Source organism: Strix uralensis, chromosome 5 (genome assembly GCF_047716275.1).
Source record: "Strix uralensis isolate ZFMK-TIS-50842 chromosome 5, bStrUra1, whole genome shotgun sequence".
Taxonomy (NCBI): domain Eukaryota; kingdom Metazoa; phylum Chordata; class Aves; order Strigiformes; family Strigidae; genus Strix; species Strix uralensis.
In genome coordinates this window covers 3,389,314-3,410,047 of record NC_133976.1, presented here as the reverse complement: position 1 = coordinate 3,410,047, position 20,734 = coordinate 3,389,314, and the positions used below count along the sequence as shown (strand labels likewise).

Genomic DNA, 20,734 nt, shown 5'->3' with positions numbered 1-20,734 from the left:
GATCTTGCTGTTGTCCTGTCCCATGATGAAATGTCCCTAGGGAACTACTAATGAAAAGCAACGATTAAATTGTCATAAAAGTGTTTGTCTTGACAAAAGGGCAAGGCTTGACAGTCTAGAAAGTCTTTCCAAACTTGAGTCCAATGATTCTGCTATCAAGGCACACAAATGTTAAGGCTAGCTGCAAGTTTAGGTAGCTACTAAGCACAAGAAACTGAGGCATAATCTAATCCTGGGTGATTTAGACCTATAAAAACCCAGAGGGCAGCGGAAGGAGGTGGTCTAGGCTATATTAAAACAAGAGTGAGAGTTTCCAGTTCTGATCACACCAGCAGATACCATATATAAATACCATTTGGGACTGTATGGCTTCAACACCCCCTGACCCTTCCTCTTCACCTACCCAACACATCCTGGGGCCTCTGAATCAGCTCCCCTGCCTTTCTTCTGGCATAATAAAAAACCTTGGCAACATCATCTCATTTTTTTTTTCTCCCCAGCTACAGAAGTTGAGAGAGAGATGCATTGGCAGAGTGAATCAGTGGGACAGGAGGATGGGAAAGCCCTATCTGCAGCTGAGCAGCCATTTCCCAAGAGTGGGCATTTTCCTTGATGTCTGTCAAACAGAAAAGCCTCTGAAGGGGGCTGGAGAATGGGGGTTGGAGATAGTCCACTATGTTACCTGCAGGCCAATCCCAGCTCTTCAGGCTGGTCTTTCTTGTCTAGCTTTATCCTGTCTCACTCCACCACTGGTGCTGTAACCTTTCCGATAACACTTGTTTCAAGTTCATTAACAAGCAGTGATTGCGGCAGCCCCAAAACAGGATTCGTTTGCATATAAAAAGCTTTGCAGCGCTGTGAGGAAGTTCATTATAGATAATTGAAGAGGCAAGCGCCATAAAGAGGAAATCCTCCCAATGTGGCTTTATCTGATTGACCTAATGTTCTTTCTAATTGAAACAGGGGGGGAAAAGGCAATTTCATTGGGTGATGTACTGCATAAAACCTCAGAGTTTGGACTAGGCTCTGGGTTCAAATTCAAACGTAGTACTCATTTTGCAGTCTGTGTCAAGCTTTGGGTGCCTGGTCAGGTTTGTGTTTTTGAGGGTAAAACATCAACCTGATCAGAGCAGAACCTGCAGTAGGACCAAGCTGAAGGGTCCTTAAAAAAGAGTTATCTTGGACTTTTTCCAGTGGAGACAGTTTCTCTTCACCCTTCCTCTGCAATGGACAACATCTAGACTGGAAAAAGCACAGTTTTCACATGATGTAGGGGAAATAAAAACATCCACTGCCAACAACTGTACCAAGGAAGGTCACAATCCCATCCCTTTTGTCTTTCGTATATAATAAATTAAGCCCTTCCTCGACAACAAGGGGAGCTGGTTCAGATTCCAGAGGAGCTAAAATCCAGTTTAATCTGTACCAGGGCTACACATTTGAAAGCAGACTCTTGTTGATTCATTTTGTGCGTGTAGCTTCATTCTATTCCTTAGATGCTTTCAAATGAGTCATTCTCTTTAAAATAATATCCTCCACCCTTGCCAATTACTCGTATCAGCAGCGATGCACACCTCAAATCACCAAATTTTGCCAGTTATCAAGTCAGAGAGCTTTTACAGTGAAAACACTGCATGAAATGGGCTGTACTCATTGGGTCGATGGTAGTTTAATTTTCTTTATTTATAACTCCTCATAGAATGCCTGCAAATGTGTTTTGCTGTAGCTTGCAGAAATAATGAAGTCTCCGAAATATGAGAACTCTTTCTCTCCTTTTCTCTCACATATGTGTTATAGCCCTCATCACAGCTATATTTGAGTGAGTCCCCAGCGAGAGCCATCATGAGAATTCTGTTAAAGAGGGCGATGAAACCTCTCTGAGGCTATGTGGTCTTAGCCCTGAACTAATTAGTTTGCTTCCTTTATGGTGCTTCATACATATATAGTTATGATTTCATGGAGATTTCTCCATGCTGTTTTCCAGTATAAGCTGGAGACTGACCAGATATTCTGAGTTACCATCCTCTTCTAGGAATGAAGTACGTAGGGTTCTTTCACAGTCTTGTGATATTGCTTAGATTTTGTTCTAACCTTATTTTGTACAGTTTTACTCTCTGTTACTGTTTATGGCCAGGATCATGAGCCCAAGTCTCATCAAATTGTTCTTCATTTTCCAAAGGAAAATGCGTCTGATCTACTTTGAGTGGTAGTCATCCTACATGGGAATAATTAAAACATCCATGAAGGTTTAATACAATACCCATCCACCTATCAACAGTCTCCCCCTTATGTTGGTGCCCCAGTTCACTTGTCTTCCCCTGTGCATCTCGTGTCATCCAGAGCATTCAGGTGAGGGAATCTTTCCTACTTTTCCTTCATACTGTTCCCTCATGATCCCTGGCAGCATTGACTGGATCTCCACTTTCTACAGAAGGAAACTAGAGCTCAGCTACTGCTGACTCCATTGCAAGATGAACTCAACTCCTGGCAACGAATTTTAACCCTTCCTTTCCCATAAGAGCAGGCATCATCTCCATTCAGGACCAGACATAGCCACTGTCATCAATTCCTCCACTACTCATCTCAAAGCATCCACTTCCCATTTTCTCCTGCCATCAAAATTCATTTCTTTATCCTCAACTTCAGGGTTTTTTTTAAGACTTTCTTTTCAATATTCCTCATTCAGCAACCATCTTTGTGCCTTATCCAAGCCATCTTGCCTGGAACATGACCAAAAAGTGAACTTAAGTGGGGAACCATAACTTACTCACTCAAACCCATTGGGAATCAGATTTCACCTGGATCAAAAGCAGGAAAACAGCAAGTTGGCAGATGAGAGGCAGCAGGGACTGCCTGGAATATGTTGCCTGAACTTCTCTCTCACACCTCAGCACAGTCACCCTAGGTCAGGGCTGTGACAACACCCAAGCAAAATCAGATGCTTGTTTAGCAACTACCCTGTATATTTACAAAGAGAGGGCTTTCAGGCTCCAGGGCTGGCAAGCTGGTTCCTTCGATGAATCATTTTTAAACTCTTGAACAACTTTCCAGCCCCAGGATAATCTGGAGAATGAAGCAGCAAGGAGCTCAGCATTCCCAGTGCGGGAGAGGAAAGCGTGAGTTACAGTCCACGTTGTGTTTACATTATTACACCACTAATTCTTAGCATCATAAAAATTATATTTAAAATTTACACGAACAGTGCTGGGGAACGTTATTAGGTTATAAAGTGGAATCAGGTCAATGCTTTGTAGGCAGGATTCCAAGCTCCATAAATTTCTGGATATACTTCCCCCAAATTTACATCGGCACCAGCAGCAATCAAACCAGCTACAAAAAAGCTCACCCGGTCAAAGAATTTTTTAATGCACCATATATTTTATCTGCACTTCCTAAGTTTACAATGTTGTTAGTTTGATTGATAGTGTGCTTATTTATTGGCACAGCAAAAGTAATAATACACGAAGAAAACGCTCAGAACTTTAAAGGCAGCTGATGAGGAGAAAGCAACAGAATTTATGGGAAGTGTAAACATCTGCAGAGACAACAAAGGAATAATTGAGTCCTTGCATCGCTGTCACTTCTGGTGGCTCCTTTCTACTTAAGAGTCTTCCATGCACTCAGGAGCAGATACCAGCTCTCTTTTGTCAGATATTGCAAGTGATTCTGGTGCCTGGGAAAAGGTGGTTGGCCTGGAAGAGATTTGGCCCTGTTTAAGCTCTGTGCACTCTAGTGGCTACGTACTTCAGTGGTAGCTTGCACAGATTAGTGTACAGATGTCACTGCTGGAGGAAGGGAGACCCAACAGATCAATAGCAGATCATTAGCTCAGCTGCCTCTTCGGTCCCTGGCTTCAGTGTGGTGAAGGCTAGGGAGCGATGAGCGATGCTGATCGCCAGAGAGTGGATACTCGAACAGCAGAAGCCAAATGAAGATAACTGACCTCTTCTCACATAGCTCACTGCTGAATCCCGTTGATCAGGAGCAAAGTGACTCCCCCAAGGCCACACAGGCAGTGCTGGGAAATGACCCATGTCTGCTGGGAACTTGGTCCCAACCTAGGACTATTCTGCCTTTGAAGTCAGTCCACATATCTCTGCTGATCAACATTAATGATTTTACCCTCCTTTAATTCTTTATTAATAGAGTCTTTCTCAGCTGGTCCATTATTTCACAAGGATCAAGGTCAGGCTGCCATAATTATCTAAGCACCACATTTATCCTTTTTAAATAGAGACACAACGTTAGCTTTCTTTCAGCCCTTTGCTGCTTTGACACACTCTCAGAAGGAAAAGTAATGATCCAGAGAGCAGGGGCCTTCTGGTCACTAGATGAAGGGAGTGGACTAGTGACAAAAATAGTAGATGACTGTATCATTAGGTACATCTGCTCAGAGAGGGGCTACCGGAGACATGCAAGCGGTCTCAGTTCTGGTGTTACCTGAGTAACTGCTTGGTTTTGAAATCATGAGAAATATGAATGTGTGCATTGAGGAAGGTGGTGTATGTGCAAGAGACAAGATAACCGTCTATTTACTTGGACAAAGTCTGTCATTTGTTAAAGGAAAATCCTGGTTACGTAAGACAGCCCTCCAGAATAACACACAGAGTAAAACTGGATTGTGCAAACCATGGGGTAGAGCACAGGCAGCTTATAAAACAATAATTTCTTCTCTAATTATTATTATATACATCTACATCCTTCTGCCTAGCCAGATTTCTGTCCTTCTGTAAGAACTTCCATCTGAAGTTCACAAGACCTTTCATGTGTATCAAAGCCCTGTACATCTATGCATGGCATTGCAGCAGCCCAATGAGGCTGCAAATTTTGAACATTGCAATAATACCCCTTACTGCTCATCCATCTAGGTATCAATGACATTGACATGTCACTCCTCAACAAAGCTAATGTTCCTATACATCTCTGCCAACAAATGGGTTTTGCATGCATAAGGGACATGCTCCAGCCAAGGCTCCCTCAGAAACGACAGCGACTCTCATGACAACACTCTCACATGGGGATTTCTGGTGTCTAACAAGGGTTGAGCCCAAGTTGTAGTGCTTTCTTCCTGAGAGGACCAAAAGTCTATTTCTTCTCTGAAGCTGGCCATTTTTACAAAGTTAGTAGGAACTTGGTATCTTTGAGACTTTGGCCCAACTAGGTCAAGAATGACCAGTGAGTTCAAAAGTCAATGGAGAAGACAGAGTAACAGATGGACCCGAGGTTGTACACACAGGCCACCATTGATGCAAACCAGCTTCCTTTGGAAACCAAGACAGAAGCCCAGAGAGTCATAATACTTTGGCTTCTACAGTGGGAAGGTCAGGACTGTGATATCATGGCCCTTGTCACCCTCCCCCTCACTGAGATCCATGACAACATGAGATAATGTCCAAGTCAAAGCAAATGGACTCATGCTTAAAGACAAGGTGGGGGAGGAGGGTCTGGGCTCCGCGTCCTGGAGATGCCCCAAGTAGAGAAGGAGACACATTTCAGCCTCACCTCTTATCTACAACTTCAACATCCAGAGGATGTTTCTCCTTGGCCAGGTCCCATAAGATCACACATCCCAAAGCAGTGAATGCAGATGATGCTACAGTGGAGAAAGGCAAAATCTTCCTGCTTCAGAGCCAGGCCATCACCCTAGACTAGGTCCGAATGGGGAATTGTCTTTCCTCCCTCAAACTGCAGGGTGCCATACAGATCCTAGCAGTCCTAACAGATGTCCAGATAGCCAGAAAAATCCTGTAGCCACTTGAGGCATTACACTGAGCTAGGCTATCAAAACAACATAAGCTCTTCCTGATGTTATTTCAAGGGTGCTGTTTTGGCAGGGACAGATGAATATTACCCTGTTGCGTTCTGAGATCACTCTGTCCTGCGGGATAAATAATCTTGCATTACAAAGATGAACAGCCTAACTGTTATGACTAACTTTTAGCAGAGACACAGTATTGAGTGTCAGACGCTTCTTACATCTCCATTCAAATTTATCTCCCTGAGTTGCTCCTAGAAATTACATGATCAAGTTCTTGATTAGTCACTCACATCGTGGCTGGAGAAGCTAAGCTCTAAGAAAACAACATGTGCCTTAAGGTAGAATGAATCGCTCACAGGGAGGCCTTTTTCCATCAGCTCTGTTTCTGTTTTGCTTTGGTTGGATCTCAAGAAGAAGAGACATGATGGAGCTGCCCTACACCAGATTTCCTGCAGATCCACCACCATAATAATCAGAAATTCTGATAGAAGCTATGTGGAAATTGAACAAGTTACCAGCCTTTTCCCCTGCCAGCTGGATGACTGCAGGGCAGAAAGGCTCAGAGATTACAGAAGTTACCCCAAAATAACAGAAAAAGCCTCTTCATACACAGGCTTACCATCTTTTTTTTCATCATCCCAGTGCTAGTCAGTATGACTTGCAAACAACAACAAATTATCTAATTTGTTTGTACATGCTCAAAGACTTCTTACAAACAGCCCAGCTCCAGGTACTAAGTGCTGTACAAGCACCCATTAACAGAAAGTGCTTACCCAAATCAGAAGAGGGTGTGAGAGAAACAGGGGCACAGAAAGGTGAACGTGACCAAGCCAGCTCAGAGTCCGGAATAAAATTCTCATCTGCTGAAATAAAACCTATGGTTTCATACACTACCTGATACTGCCTCTGAGCAATATTTTTATGCTCTAACAGGAGTTCATGAACAAGGGGAAAGCTTTCTGCCTGGCCTCCAATTTCTTTGTTTAACTTATTATTATTATCTGAAGCATTTCTCTGAAGAGGATGAACCCACTACACAATGCATCTCCATTTCTGGGAAAGGGCTGTAACGGTGGATGAGGGCTGAAGTGCCACAGCCTGAGATTCCAAACCACTGCACAGCTGGATCCAAACCACTAGCTACAGCCTCCTCCCACATTACCCCTGCCTCCCCCTGGACAGGATGGTGACAAGACATCACACGTGCTTGGAAATAGTTCTAAGAGCCAAATAGATGATAAACACCAAACCCCCATGCTGCTTTAAAAGCAGGTGCCATGAAGTGCATGCATCACCATGCCAGATCCCATCTGCATGGGGTGGCTGCTTCTGCCCACAGCAGCTGCCTGTCTAGAGCTGTTCCTGATCTCTTCGTCTCTCCTGACCGTCCCCCTGCCTACTCACAGCACTTGAAGGCAGCAGGTTGCCTGCAGTTGCCATAGAAACTACACCTCGTACCCTCCCCTTAATGATAGACAGGTGCCAGGATAAGTGAGCGGATAATCGACAAGAGGGGAAGGAATTGGTGCTCTGGTATTGGCCTCACTGCAACTGTCATTAGAGTCCCTGAGAAATGAGAGATACGTTAATTTGAGCAGAGATGGGTTTTCTCTCCTCACTGTGCTGCTGCTTCTTACAGCCGCCTCTCTGGCCGGGTTAAGGGAGGCTGGAAACAGGAGCGGGAGGGAAACTGAGCAGTTGCCACAGCAACAGCTGAAGATGCATCACCAGAAGGTTTGTCGATGCAAGGGAACAAGGAGTTGACTGTGATCACCTGATGGCCCAGTAGTCCCTCTACCCTCTCCCCAGTGCAGCCACCCAGGCATTTCCACCGGGGTGCATTTTGGGAGGAGGTAGGCACGGTGCCTTCCTTCTGCACCTCATAAAGAGAACAAAGCAGGACATCTGGGGGCCCTGAAAACATGTCTGCTTTTTGAGAGCCTGGCGTAAAGTCCTCCCTGAGTCAGACTGAGAGACACTGGCAGGGTGGGGAAAGGCACTGCTGAATTTAGTACAGACAAAGTCCATGATGAGGACACGTGGGCATTTTCACTTTAACAGACTAGACTAGACTAGATGAATAGACTAGACTAGACTAGACTAGATGAATAGACTAGACTAGACTAGACTAGACTAGACTTGAATATTTTCAGTTGGAAGGGATCTACAACAATCATCTAGTCCAACTGCCTGACCACTTCAGGGCTAATCACAAGTTAAAGCACGTTATTAAGGGCATTGCCCAAATGCCTCTTAAATGTCTGCCAACTCAGGTTGAGCTGTCATTATCACTCCCTGACTTCTTTTTTCCCCTCCCTTCTTCCCTCTTTCCCAAAAATCCCATCCCCAAAAAGGACACGGAGTCTGTCAGAGCTAAATATTTGCACTCCATTGCAGAGACCACCGGTACAGCTCTTCGTTCGGCAAAAGACATGAGCAAGTGCTGGGCAAAGCAACACTCTGCTCCTCAGCAGCTGCTCACCAGCATGCGGCTCACACAGCTTTTTATCGCTTTTGACAAATTAATATTTGAAGCAGTTGTTTCTTTTATGTGGGCTTTACTGTCGTTAGCACGTACAATTCAACATAAAACACTTTGGTGCGAGATCTTTTCTTCTGTTCTCTTTTTAGGCAGCAGATGAAAATCCTTTTAATAAAAAGCTTGTTTGGGGGAGGAAGAAAAACACACGCACACGCAAATCGTCTGAGCAGGGAAAGATGAAAACCTCCTTCAAGGTAATTAAATGATTATGTATCTTTTAAATCCAGCGGATAATAGATTTGTTATCTAGGCTTGCTTTTGGCTTTTGCCATTTTTCTCTCTCTCTCTCTCCCCCCCACAAAGCTAAAATCCTTGCAAGACCCAGAACAAGATAGTGTTCATCTTAGAGAAGGCGGCACAAAAGATTTAATCCTTTATCCCATCAACTCAACCCCAGCTTACCCATCCTTGTACAGATGTCTGTGAAACACTGACATGAAAACTACCCCACTGGATCAGAGCAGGTCTGTACGAAGACAAGACAGACAATGCGATCAGGTGCATTGGGTAATAGATATCAGGAGAGACAGGTGCTGTTTCTGTAGCCTCTATCACACCGGAGACTTTCAGATCAATTGTTTTACTCCTCCGTGCCTCAGTTTCCATTCACTACTTGTTGACTGTCTTGTCCATTTACAGAAGAAAATGACTGATCTCTCTTACTCGGTGATTTTGTCAAGTAAGGGTGGGTTGATTTCACAGCATGTTAGTGGTGCAATGCTAATCCTGCACTATGACTTCAGCTATAGTCAGCAACAAAAGTCAAAAGCAGAGACAGGATGGCCAAGAAAAAAACAGAAACTTGGCCGGCTCCCCTCTATCTTTAAGATTAATTCTCTCCTCTTTTGCCACCAGCTCTCTTTGGGAAAAACAACAATCTACTTCACTATTAAAGTATCTTTTTTTTCCTTATTCTTTCCCTTCCTGCCCTCAAAAACAATAATATCAGTTCCCCTTTATAAAGCAAAAAGTCACTTTTTCAAGCTAGCAGACTTGGCTTTCAAAAACCTGCTGTAAAGGGAAATTATACGCCAAGGTGAAGTATTTCTGACACAAATCATCCAGAGACATCGTCAATCCTATTTGATTGAATTCAGTGCCATAATCATAAATACTCTTGCTTTATGACCACACTGGAGTTCTTCACCAGGAGCAAACACAGGCTTTCCCAAGTCCCCCAGACAAGTTGATTCAGCTCTATTATGGCACAGCTGATTCACCGACCACCTAACAAGTGACAGGTAAGAAAGTCATGGCTCCTTGTTGATAGCAAGCGACATGCCTTTTCTGTCCTTTCTCCATCTCTGGTTTAGTTTTGCCAGGTGGTGGTAAGACAGCTGCCTTGTCCCAGCCTGGGGCTGGCTGGTTACAGCTATACATGATGCAATTCAAAGGCTTCCCTTGGATGGTAGATCACAGGCTATACAGCTAGAAACAACATTTTGCCTTCTGGACAGTGTGGGTCATGGCCAAAGCCTTTCTGCTGCCCCACTGAATCAGTTTCAAATTCATCCTGCACTCTGCATCAATCAGCAACTCATATGGCAAGGAAAAAAAAAGAGTAAAAAACCCAAGATCCTTTCAGAGAACATGAAGAAGACCTGAAAGGGTCAGAGCCCATGGTAATCCAGAAACTTGTGAGATGTACTAAGGAAATGATGGAATCAGAAGTACACAAGGGCACAAGCTTCCCTTCAAATTGCTCCAGGCTGGTCCAGGGGTAATGGGTACCGGCCCAATTGGTCCATTTGCAGCTCAGGCCATCTGGAGAGTGGGAAGCCTCTTCCCACATCATGGCAAGATGCTGTACAGGCAAAGAGTGGAAAAAAATCACCTGGAGGTGGGTGTATCAGCAAGAGAAGATGAAGGCCATAGTGAGGGGGAGGGGAGCAGGCTTGGCACGCCAGCCATGATGATTACAGAGGAAAGGAGTTTCTGGAACCAGTCCATATGACGGAGTAACACCAATATTTGTTTGCTTGGCAAGGATTCTCTTGGTACAATCAGACCATACGATCCTGGAAGCCAGCCACGCTAATCAGCAGACTCATGGAAGGACTGCAAATGGCATGGTCCAACCATCCCACGCTGGTAGTACAGTTTCCCATCAGTACCTCCTCGAGACTTACTGACTTAGCAGGTACTCATGCCTGCATGGTAGCAAAAGCTTCCCTGTCATCATCCTCTGGGGGTCCAAGGAGAGGAAAGGATCAAAAGGAGTAGTGCAGATGGAGATGAAAGGTCAGTAAAAATAGGCCCACTCAGGGTGATGGTACTTTTTGAGAACTACAGAAGATGGCATTGGGAAGTCTGGAAATGGACCTCAGACCTTGTGAGTCATGTTATGTCATTGGGAACTGGGTGGAGGTCTGGATGGGCAATGAGGAGCCAGGCTTGGCTTAAAGGTACCAAACGATTTCTACTGTTCAAAGAACTCACTCAACAAACAAGCATGGGCACAGGACAGAAAAGGAAAGAATTAAAAAAACAGACTGGAAAGTTCAGGGAGAGAGATGAGTCAGTGAGAGATGGATTCTCAAGAGAAGCGTGGGAGATATACACATCATTTTTACAAAGTGCCATTTGACAAAACCTTTCTGGCCACATAGTGAATGTAAATCTTTGTTTGTCAGAATGCACTTGTGATGCCATCCTTCCCCAGCCCTAGTGTCCTTGAGGGCCACAAACACACAGATGGCAATGAGAAGGACCCTGAAGCTACAGGGCATTTCTCACATTGCCAGGCAGAAAGCTATCTCTGAAAGTTTCGGGTTTTGCAAGGCCATTAACCTTGCAGATACTGTCCAGTCACTCCAGTGCTGAGAAGTATTTCTTCTGTGCAGCAGACAGCAAAAGCAGCTCCTGAGCTGAGCAGCTGACTGACAGATGTTGTGTCCTCCCTGTGCTGCTGCTTCTTACAGCCGCCTCTCTGGCCGGGTTAAGGGAGGCTGGAAACCAGAGATGGTTTTGCTACAGAAGCCAACATGGCTGCTGCCCTCATTAGCAGTGACCAATGTAACACATGTGTCGCATGACACTGTCATTGCCTTGCAGATCAATAGTCATCTTCTAAGGTCAGGTTTGTGCCTCTCCCTGCTGCCACGCAAATCACACAGAACAGCTTTGCAAGATCAGAGAGGGGGTATTTGGAGCTCAGCAGGAAATCCTCTGTTAAAGGGGACAGAAGAGGGCAAGAGCAATCTCTACTGACAGACAAAGGCCCCCCCAGACTGCAGCTGTCTCCTAGTCTGAAGAGGATACCTTTCAGAAACAAAACTAGTGAGAGGTGATAAATCAGTGATGGAAAAGTTGTGCTAAAGTAGGCAGATCTGCAGAGGACAATGAGTCCACTGCCTCCTCCCCACTTCTGCAGAGCAAGACCTTGGAGAGGATGGGGCTGTAGGGGCTGTGCCACCCCCAGTCCCTTCCCTAAGGAACTGGGATGACACGGAACTTCTCTTGATCTCCTTTCTGATGGGAACCAGTGTCAGAAATACCAGGGATGTGATAGGGGATGAAGAAGTAGGGGATACACTGAGATTTGTAGGCACTTCATTTTGGGCAGGGGGTTGGAGGAGAGAAGAGATGGGAACTGGGAAGGTGAGTCCTGTGTTTGGTACATAAGACACACCAGAGGAGATAAATGGTGGTGGCGTTGCACAGCAGGAAGCTGAGACAAAGTGTCCCAGGGAATGTCACGTCAGCAAGAGGGTGAGGTCCCTCCGGTTCCTGTGGCCAGCAGGACTGGCCAAACTCTGCCAAGGCTCCATGCAAGGGAATAGGGCCTGTCTGGCTGGGATAGCCTCCAGAAGGGCTGAACTCTGGGCTGCCTTCCTTCACCACCGAGCAGAGAATGTCAAGCCCTCCAGCTCCTCCAGCAAGTTTTCCAGCAGGTTTACAGCAAATTCTGAATCCTGGTACATGAAGAACTGGCAACCTCCCTGCTCATGAATATTTATGGCCTGTCCCAATGCCACAGCAGTTCAGGATGTCTGATCCAGGACACCTCAACCAGCACATATGTGACATCTCATCCAGCACATAAGGAAGGGGTGGGAGGGAACGGGGGATGCCACAGGAGTGTAAAGACACTACACGTGTGTCATTTGGTCTGGCAAACTGGCTCACCCGGGGAAGGGGCTGGGGGTAGGTGGGGGAACATGGTAGAGACACCAGACCCAGCAGGCAGCTCAGGGAGCAATGGGAATTTCATCCTCCGAATGCGACACACGTTGCTGGAGTCTTCAGCAGCCGCCTCTGTGCCCGGTGGTTCAGCAGATATTAGATATCTTAATGGGTACTGGTCCCTTGGGCCAGGCAAACAACGAGCCACCTCAGGTCATTTACCAGACGGGCCAGGATGCTTTCAGACCATTCCTGACCAGGAAGCAATTAAGTGACTTCCTATTTGTATTCTCCTGAGCTCCACTTGTCTGCAAGTGCTTGTTAGTTACAATACAAGCCAGACAGCATTTTCAGTGCAGCAGCCAGCTCTGTATTAAGCCCCAAGGTCCAGTTCAGCTCAGTAACTGGCAATGAGGCATTCCCCAGCCTCATCTGAGGCAGTCTGTTGCACTGGCCATTAGGTACCAAACCCATGAAGCCACAGAAGTGCTCAAAGCACAGCTGAAATCCACTGACACTGTAGACATAGCCCTAAATAGCTCCCAGATCTCAGCAGCCTAGGGTATCTCCTTAGAGGCAATCTCCTTCTCTCCTGGAGGAGATGCATGCCCAGTGTTTCCCATCCCTCCCAGTGCCTTGGTGCCGGGAGCTTGCAATAACTTTCCAAGGTAACACACTCCTTGTAATGTATGAGAGGGAGACGGCAGCTCCCTGGGGATCTAGTAGAGCAGAGGGGAGCTATCTGCAGAGGGAAAGGTGAGGGTCTCCTGGAGGGTAAGCAGAAGTGGGAGAGGGTGGGACTGGAGGTGGAGAAGGCTTCCTGGTCTGACACAGGCCAAAAGGTGACGTCAGCCCTGAGGGACGTGACAGTAGCCCACGTATGCGACATGTGACCTGTGCCCCATGGCCCTGCCTACCTCAGGCAGCTTGACTCGTCCTTCCTGGAAGGAGCAGGAGCTGGGGTCATGAGTGCAGACGTGGCGGTACTTGCACCAGTGACACCGGTAAGGGCTCTCCACACATGACAGACACCTGGAAATAAAGAGAAAGAGTAGTCACTTGGCCAGTTGGGTCCCATTAGCCAACAAGACAGACCTTGAAACTGATAGTGCTTCTCAGAGGGAAATACAGCCCAGTAAACATTGCTCTTGCCATCACTAGCAGAAGGCCACAGGCTTTGAACTGACCTGACACCATCAAGTTACAGGATGGTACTGGATTTTCCATGGCCTGAGCTGGCTGTCATTATGATCACAAGTGTCTCATGTTAACTAGACAATTTAGATCGCATTCATGTAATTGTAACTAGAGTAATAATAAATCTTTGTTGCATTTTGGTTGCCCTGTTACAACATTTAATCAGACTATGAACAAGTTCTCAGCTTCATACACAAGCAGCTTTCCCCTTTTTGCCCATAACAAAATCCTGAGTGTAACAAAAAATACAAGATCAGGGTAACTGCTACAACCTTGCTGCCTCCACACTGAACTGCACCAGTGCCCTGGGAGCTGTGAACACATCACGAGAAGGTGACCAAAGGAGGGGCTGGCAGGAAGAGTGATGCCCATGGAGGGCAGTCCCTGTGCACCAGCAGACCCATCTGGCTAATCCTCCCACTTTCACTGATACAGAGGCCAGACACAAATATGGATGCACCAAAGCCAGAAAGTCAAGAATAAGCAGGGAATTTTCTCCCCCTGTGTCCCACAGGCTTATTAGTGTGAGTTCTGCCCAGGGTGATGAGGCTCCTGCAAATATATTGACTGCTCATTTCAGCAGAAAAGGAAAGACTATTGTAGCAGCTGCCCAGGAAGCAGAGGGAATATTTTGAACATCACCTACTCAGGGTGTAGGAAAGAGCCATTCCCTCCATCTTACAAGATTTTGCTCTCTTATGCGCCATTGACCCTGTAGAGTAAGAGCTGCAAACACCTCTCCTGGCTGTGTTACAGCACTGACTTATACCTACATCACACTTCTTTTTTTTTTTTTTCTAAATTAATACTATGTCTGCTCACCAGTAACCAAACTGAGCCATAACAAGCTCTCTGCACAGAACAAGTACTGGATGGTATCGACTCCTGGTCACTCACAATGTTGGAGCTCTACATGCAGCTGCAAGCTCCGAAGTACCTGGAGGGGACTTGGGGTTGGAAATATTCCTGGCCCTTATGTGCTACTGGGTTTTTAATGGGTAGGACTGAAAAAATTGCCTCCAGTATTGCTTGGCTGAGCCCAACAGGCAGATGCACACCCTCTCTCCTGTCTCTGTGAAGTCTCGCTCAACTTCAATCCACTTTCAGCTCTGGTACAGCAAGCTATTCTTCAAATTGGTAACAAGTGCTTGCTCTGATACATCAAATTAAAAATGGATAGTGTATTATAGTTTGTCAAGTAAGAAACCAAAACATGCCATAAATATTTAACACCACCATCTCTCCTGCTTTCCCCTCCAACACTTGCTTTCTGACACTGTTTGTCAAAGCAGCAGGAACACGGAAATAGGATTTGCCTTTCCTTGTGAATTGCTGAGCTGCAGTAATTATCTGCTTTTGGCACTTCTGATGGCTCAGTGGCGGGGACGGAGCCACTCAGCCTTGCTCAGGGGTGGATCAACCTGCTGGAAGAGCATCTTTCTGCAGGAAAGCTGCAGATCCGCTCCAGTGGGGCAGCTCCTGAGCAGCCCTGGGTGCCAGCTAAACCCCAGAAAAATGGGGTGCAGTGCAGGAAGGGAGCTCACGGGATGGAAAAGATGATCTTGAGAGAATCAGCTGGGTGATCCCTGGTCAGTTCACATCATGCAGGAATCAAACTCTTGTTTTTCCAAATCTGAGGGTCCATGCTAACCACCTGGGGCAGGCTCCTGCTGATTGGACTGACAGCATGGATGAAGGTTGGAGGTGCGTATGTACGGGCAGTATCCAGCCATCCAAAAAAAAAAAAATGCTTAACAGGAAGATGGGGGCCATTTGTTGAGGTCATGACATACTTTTGACTCAATTCTGTGGTAAATTCCCACTAATGTGATGCTGCTCTGCCTGAGAGACACACGGGGATGTACCACTCCTCAAAATAATGCCTTCTTACTAAGAAGGCTCATCAACAGAACAAAGGGTCACTATACTACTCTTGGTTTTCTCAGGAGGGACCCCACCATACTGACCATCACACAAGTGACCTTGACCCCTGATCAACTCCACACCTAACCAGCTTCCCAATGGACACATGCCCCAGTCAGCAGTGGGTGCTGTGGCAGATCCAGGGCTGGAATGGAGAGCAGGTATCAAAAGAAATGAACATACGAGTTGTGGACACTGCAGTTGTAGAAGACGAAGCTGGTGCTGGCAAAGGTCATACCCGTTTCCTTGGACTTGAGCTGAAGCTGGACGATGTGATGGTCTCCTGGGGAAAAAGTAGACACATCAGTGTGTGACTGCTTTGTTAGCCTAGTTAAGCCCTGTTGGCTATGCCACCAGCCTGAACCTGGAGCTGTCCCACAGTACCTTGGCTAGTCTATCCTCAGTAGATGTAGAAAGTGTGATAAAATCCTTCTAGAGCCCAGTTCCCAACAGGTACATCTCCCCCTCTTGTGGTACAGGGGTGATGAAGTATGTCTTCACCACTGGAAATTATTGTACCTAGGAGCAGAGTCTGGGCTTGATGATGGTGAGAGGTCTGGACCATACCTCACTTATTTAAAAAATAAAATGACTGAAATCATAATGTGGGAAAGCTAAGCTCAAAGAAAGGATGCAGATATCTGGAATTAAGAGGCTGTTAAAATGGACTACTGTCCTTGAAGTTCTTCCTTGCTGCTGGTTCATTGATGTCCCCAGAAGGAAGGGGTCTGTGGAAGATGTGACTGCTGGCCCCAGACATAGGTGGCCTATGCATACACTGTCTGAAGGATAAACGTACCTGCTTTCCTAAGGGGATAAAGAAAGAATTACTTTATCCTCACCCTCATTATTTAACATCTCTGAATAGGACCCAATACCCAGGACAGCCATGCCTGAAAAACACCACCTCCAGATCCTGCCCCCAAAGAGAGGTTATACCTTGAGAAAGTAGGATGAATGAATGAGCAAGGAGGATAGATACCATAACAGGACAGGGGCTCCCTATCTGCAGCCTGGGAAATGCTGATGAACAGGAAGATTCCCATGTGAACAGTTCCTCCAGGTTCACTCACCCCATTCACTCCAAGGTCTATTCATCCCAGCCTTTGGCTTCAAAAACCCATCTCAGTGTAAGAGATGTCCACAAGCCATTGCACTTCCAGAAGGACCCATTCATTTCCATAACAGACCCATCTGCAGCAAAGTCTGCACCTCAGCTCCAACACACTATCTCGTTCCCTTTCCCACTGCTCCCATGCTGGGCAGTCAACTGTTACCTCTTCCCACAATGCCAAAAGCCCTGTTCAGAGCCCATCAGCTGTAGGTAATGAGTGGGTGCAGTAATTGCGGTAATTTGGTGGGGAAGGGGCCCATGTTTAATTCAAGACTTCAACCTGGCTGGACCTTTCACCTCTATTATTTTCTTCCTCACCTGAAAGATCCATTAATCAATCAGGCCAAAGCAAACTTGACAATTCATCTCAGCATGAGCCCACGTGTACAGTCACCCACCTACGGGCACACACACACACACGCACACAGTCGCATGCACAGACCACACACTTCACTAAACACATTTTCCTGCCAGTGCTCGACTCTGCTGCCCATCTGCTGCCGCCGACTTTGACAGCTCTGTTAACCGCTTCGTATTTAACAAATTTGCCAGCGTCTTGCATATATTTTAAAACAGGATGTGAGGATTGGATGGCCCCAGAGATCAGGCATGCTACAGAGCCACACATCCTTTGGTTCAAATCCAGCTTCTAGCACTGTTCATGGAGGACTTGGTCTTTGCAGAGGTGCGGAGCACCAGCTGCTGAAGTTGATACAAGCCGCAGGTGCCCAGCTTCTCTGAAAACCATGTTTCACATAAATCTCTCTCTCTTGTCCTGCCTCCAGCTTCCACTGCTATTTTTGTTTGCTGGTTGATTATAGCCTCGCCTGGGACAGATGTCCATACCAAGGAAATAGTTTCTGGCATCTATCTTGGTAGGCAAACATGACTGCTAACTCAGTGGGACCTGAAAATGGTAACAGCTCTCTGGGGGCTTGTTTTGGGACCAAAATGGAGAGCATGTGCAGTTGTGTGCAGCTTGGGGAGAGCAGAGATGATGGTCACAGTTTGTGTCACTTCATTTTCTGTGGCCTGAGGATCCTCAGAAACAAACTTTACAGTAAATTTTCACAGGAAGCCAAGGACAAAAATGACAGCATCCTCTCTGCATCCCTTGGGGTGATCAACAGGGTCAAGGTTTTTACAGTAAGTCCATGCAAAGAGCCACAAGTGCTCTTGAAAGTACCTAGAAAAGTTGTTAGAAAAAGGAAATAAAAAAGGGCAGGAGGTTGTGGCTGGGGGGACCACCCTTGGAGACAAGGTATTTTTCTGTGCTGGACCATTTTGGGAGAGGAAGCCAATAGCAAATCTAGCAGTAAAGGCTGGGGCCAGAGACAAGGAACTGAGCACACAGATCTAAATCTGGGAGGAGCAGGATGAAATTACAGACAGGACCGTTCAGGTCTGCAGGACTTTCTGGCTGCTGCATGGGATGGGATGTAGTGAGAGCACATACAGCCTCATTCCCTGGGTTGCATAACACCAGCCTGGGCAAAAGGTGAGCAAATATCCCACACCCATCTCTTGTCTGTGCTAGATATATGCAACTGCCACTCGGTGGCAGTCTGAAAACATGTAGTATCACACATATAAGCACCTTAACGCAGGTAGTGGTATTGCAGCTCAATGCTTACACATGTGTGCACACATAAACACTCACACATTCAGACAACTCATGCTATGATGTGCTGCTGTGCAGCTCCACCAGCGAGCACTGGCGCAGCATCCCACCTACTCCCAGTGCGTCTCATACTCTGTCCTCAGGCTCCCATGAGCCAAACTCTGCTTTGGGAAAAATCAGAAGAGACACAGGGGTGTGGAGTGAGGAAGGGAGAGAGAAGTGCAGACGGAGGAGCTGTGGAATACCCACCGTTCTCTGTGATGATCTGGGGCACCTCTTTGGCAGCTGGTGAAATGCATTGGATCTGACTGCCCACCACCAAGCCATCCATCTCTGAAAGGTCCTCGAAGGTGCAATTGACTCCTGCTGACAGCTCAGGGACATTGTAGGTCTCCAAGACCAGCTGCAAACAAAGATGGAGGAAGGGAAGAAGAGATAGAAAAAAAGAAAAGAGAGAACACTAAGCCAAACAACAGAGCTGGATTAGTAGGAGAGAATTACACTGGAGAGGTTGGACAAAGAGCCTCTTGCTAGAGAGAGCATCCTCCTTCAACAGAAAGCAGCGATTCAGGAGAGGGATGTGTGTGCAGAGGGGGAAGGGGATGAGATGCTGATGCCGACACAAGTGGTACGTGGCTATGCAGGGACAACTGCACTGCATCCCAGTGCTGGCTGGGTCAGTGGAGGGGAGGGAGTGCTCACTATCTGTCATGCAAGTGTAAGGTTAGGCAGGGAGTCTTTGGAGCCAGCCGTGAAGACCAGGGCTTTGGTGACCCCAAGGCACGCGGTTTCTGAGGAAGGTGACTACTACTCACAAGAGGCACTCTGCAGACTACAGAGAAACTGTAGCGCTCCAGTCTAACTCTCTACGGCCTGCTCTCCTAGCATCAGCAGATGGGGGAGCGCTCTGTCACCAAGTTCCTGTGTAAGGAGAGTCTAGTTACAGCCTTCAGTCCACCACAAAATAATGCTGTCTCTAGAGGCACAGCAAACTTCTCCTGCCCATCCCACCAAAGAAGCAGTTGGCTCTGTGGACTTGCTATACTGGGGCTCCATACATTTAAAAAGGAGTGAAAGAGGAATTTCCCATGGTTTTAGACCTCTCAATACCTGCTGGCATTGCTATGTCATTGCTCGTGGTCATGAAAAAATGGAATCTCATAGCTGGTTTCCACCATATTAATTCTCTGGGCAAGGACCCTCATGCCGCTAACTTCCCAAACCAGCTAATGTCCTGAACCATGGCTCTCCATCACTGAGAGTCCCGCCCAACCCACCAGATCATGTCCGAACACAGAGGGGCATCCCAGGGTACTTCTAGCACCTGCTGATGTTGTAATAGTTAATATAAATTTAGCGGGTTTATGACCAAGCACTAGAGCCAACCACTTGACACAGGCACAAATGCAGATTCTCTCCACGCTTGCCTCCTCCATGAGCTAGCTGAGGCCCCATCTGAGGTGACAGCCACTGAGAGGAGACACAAATGCATGCTGAAATATTGTTTCTACCAGCATAAAGAACAGAGGAGGTCAGTCCAAGTGACAAAGAAGGAGAGGTTGATAACATAACACAATGCTTACTGCTCCCCCACACTGTGTTTTCCTCACTTAGAGAAGGCTTGGAGCTATTTCTTTACACTAGGCACCATCAGGGAGAAAGGTTGAGCAGACAGGCCTTAGCCTTGGCTGACATAAATAAAAACTTCATGAGAGTATGTTCACTTTTGAGCAATGGGAATGGTAATGGGAAAGGTGATTTTTGGTCTTGGATGAGGAATAGGAAAAAGCTTTGGTTATTCCAATGGATTTAGCACTCAGGCTAAATCCATTCTCTCTGCTCATTAATACCTTGCTAGCAATGGAGAAGGGGAAACTATTCTGCTTAACAAATCTCTCTCCAAGCATGGATGATGCAGAATGAAAATGTGCCATGCAAAAGATGACATGAATGGATAGACCAGTAGTGCTTGGCCACATATGTCATGATCCAGTGCACACTGAACATACAAGAAGTCCTACATCCCACATGACTGCTCTGGAGGTGCTGCAATGAGAATCGTAGAATCAATCATAGAATACCAGGTTGGAAGGGACCTCAAGGATCATTTGGTCCAACATTTCTTGGCAAAAACATGCTCTAGACAAGATGGCCCAGCACCCTGTGCAGCTGAATCTTAAAAGTGTCTGGTGTGGGGGAATCCACCACTTCACTGGGGAGATTATTCCAATGACTGATCGTTCTCATTGTGAAAAATTTTCCTCCTGTGTCCAATCAGAATCTCCCCAGGAGTAACTTGTACCCATTACCCCTCCTCTTCTCCATGTGACTCCTTGTAAAAAGGGAGTCACCATCTTCTTTGTAGCCACCCTTTAAATAGTGAAACATGGTGATAAGGTCTCCCCTAAGCATTCTTTTCTCAAGGCTGAACAAACCCAGTTCTCTCAGCCTTTC

At 46.4% G+C, this 20,734-nt stretch overlaps 1 protein-coding gene across 1 annotated transcript in view; it reads right to left on the bottom strand.

The window, feature by feature from the left end:
* PLXNA4 (plexin A4) overlaps positions 1-20,734 on the bottom strand; it is a 429,280-nt gene that overhangs the window by 95,771 nt on the left and 312,775 nt on the right. The window contains exons 6-8 of the mRNA XM_074869684.1: positions 18,530-18,683; positions 15,729-15,828; positions 13,343-13,457 (exon numbers count right to left, since the gene is read on the bottom strand). Coding sequence (XP_074725785.1) covers positions 13,343-13,457; positions 15,729-15,828; positions 18,530-18,683 — 369 coding nt within the window. The remainder of the gene's footprint in view (positions 1-13,342; positions 13,458-15,728; positions 15,829-18,529; positions 18,684-20,734) is intronic.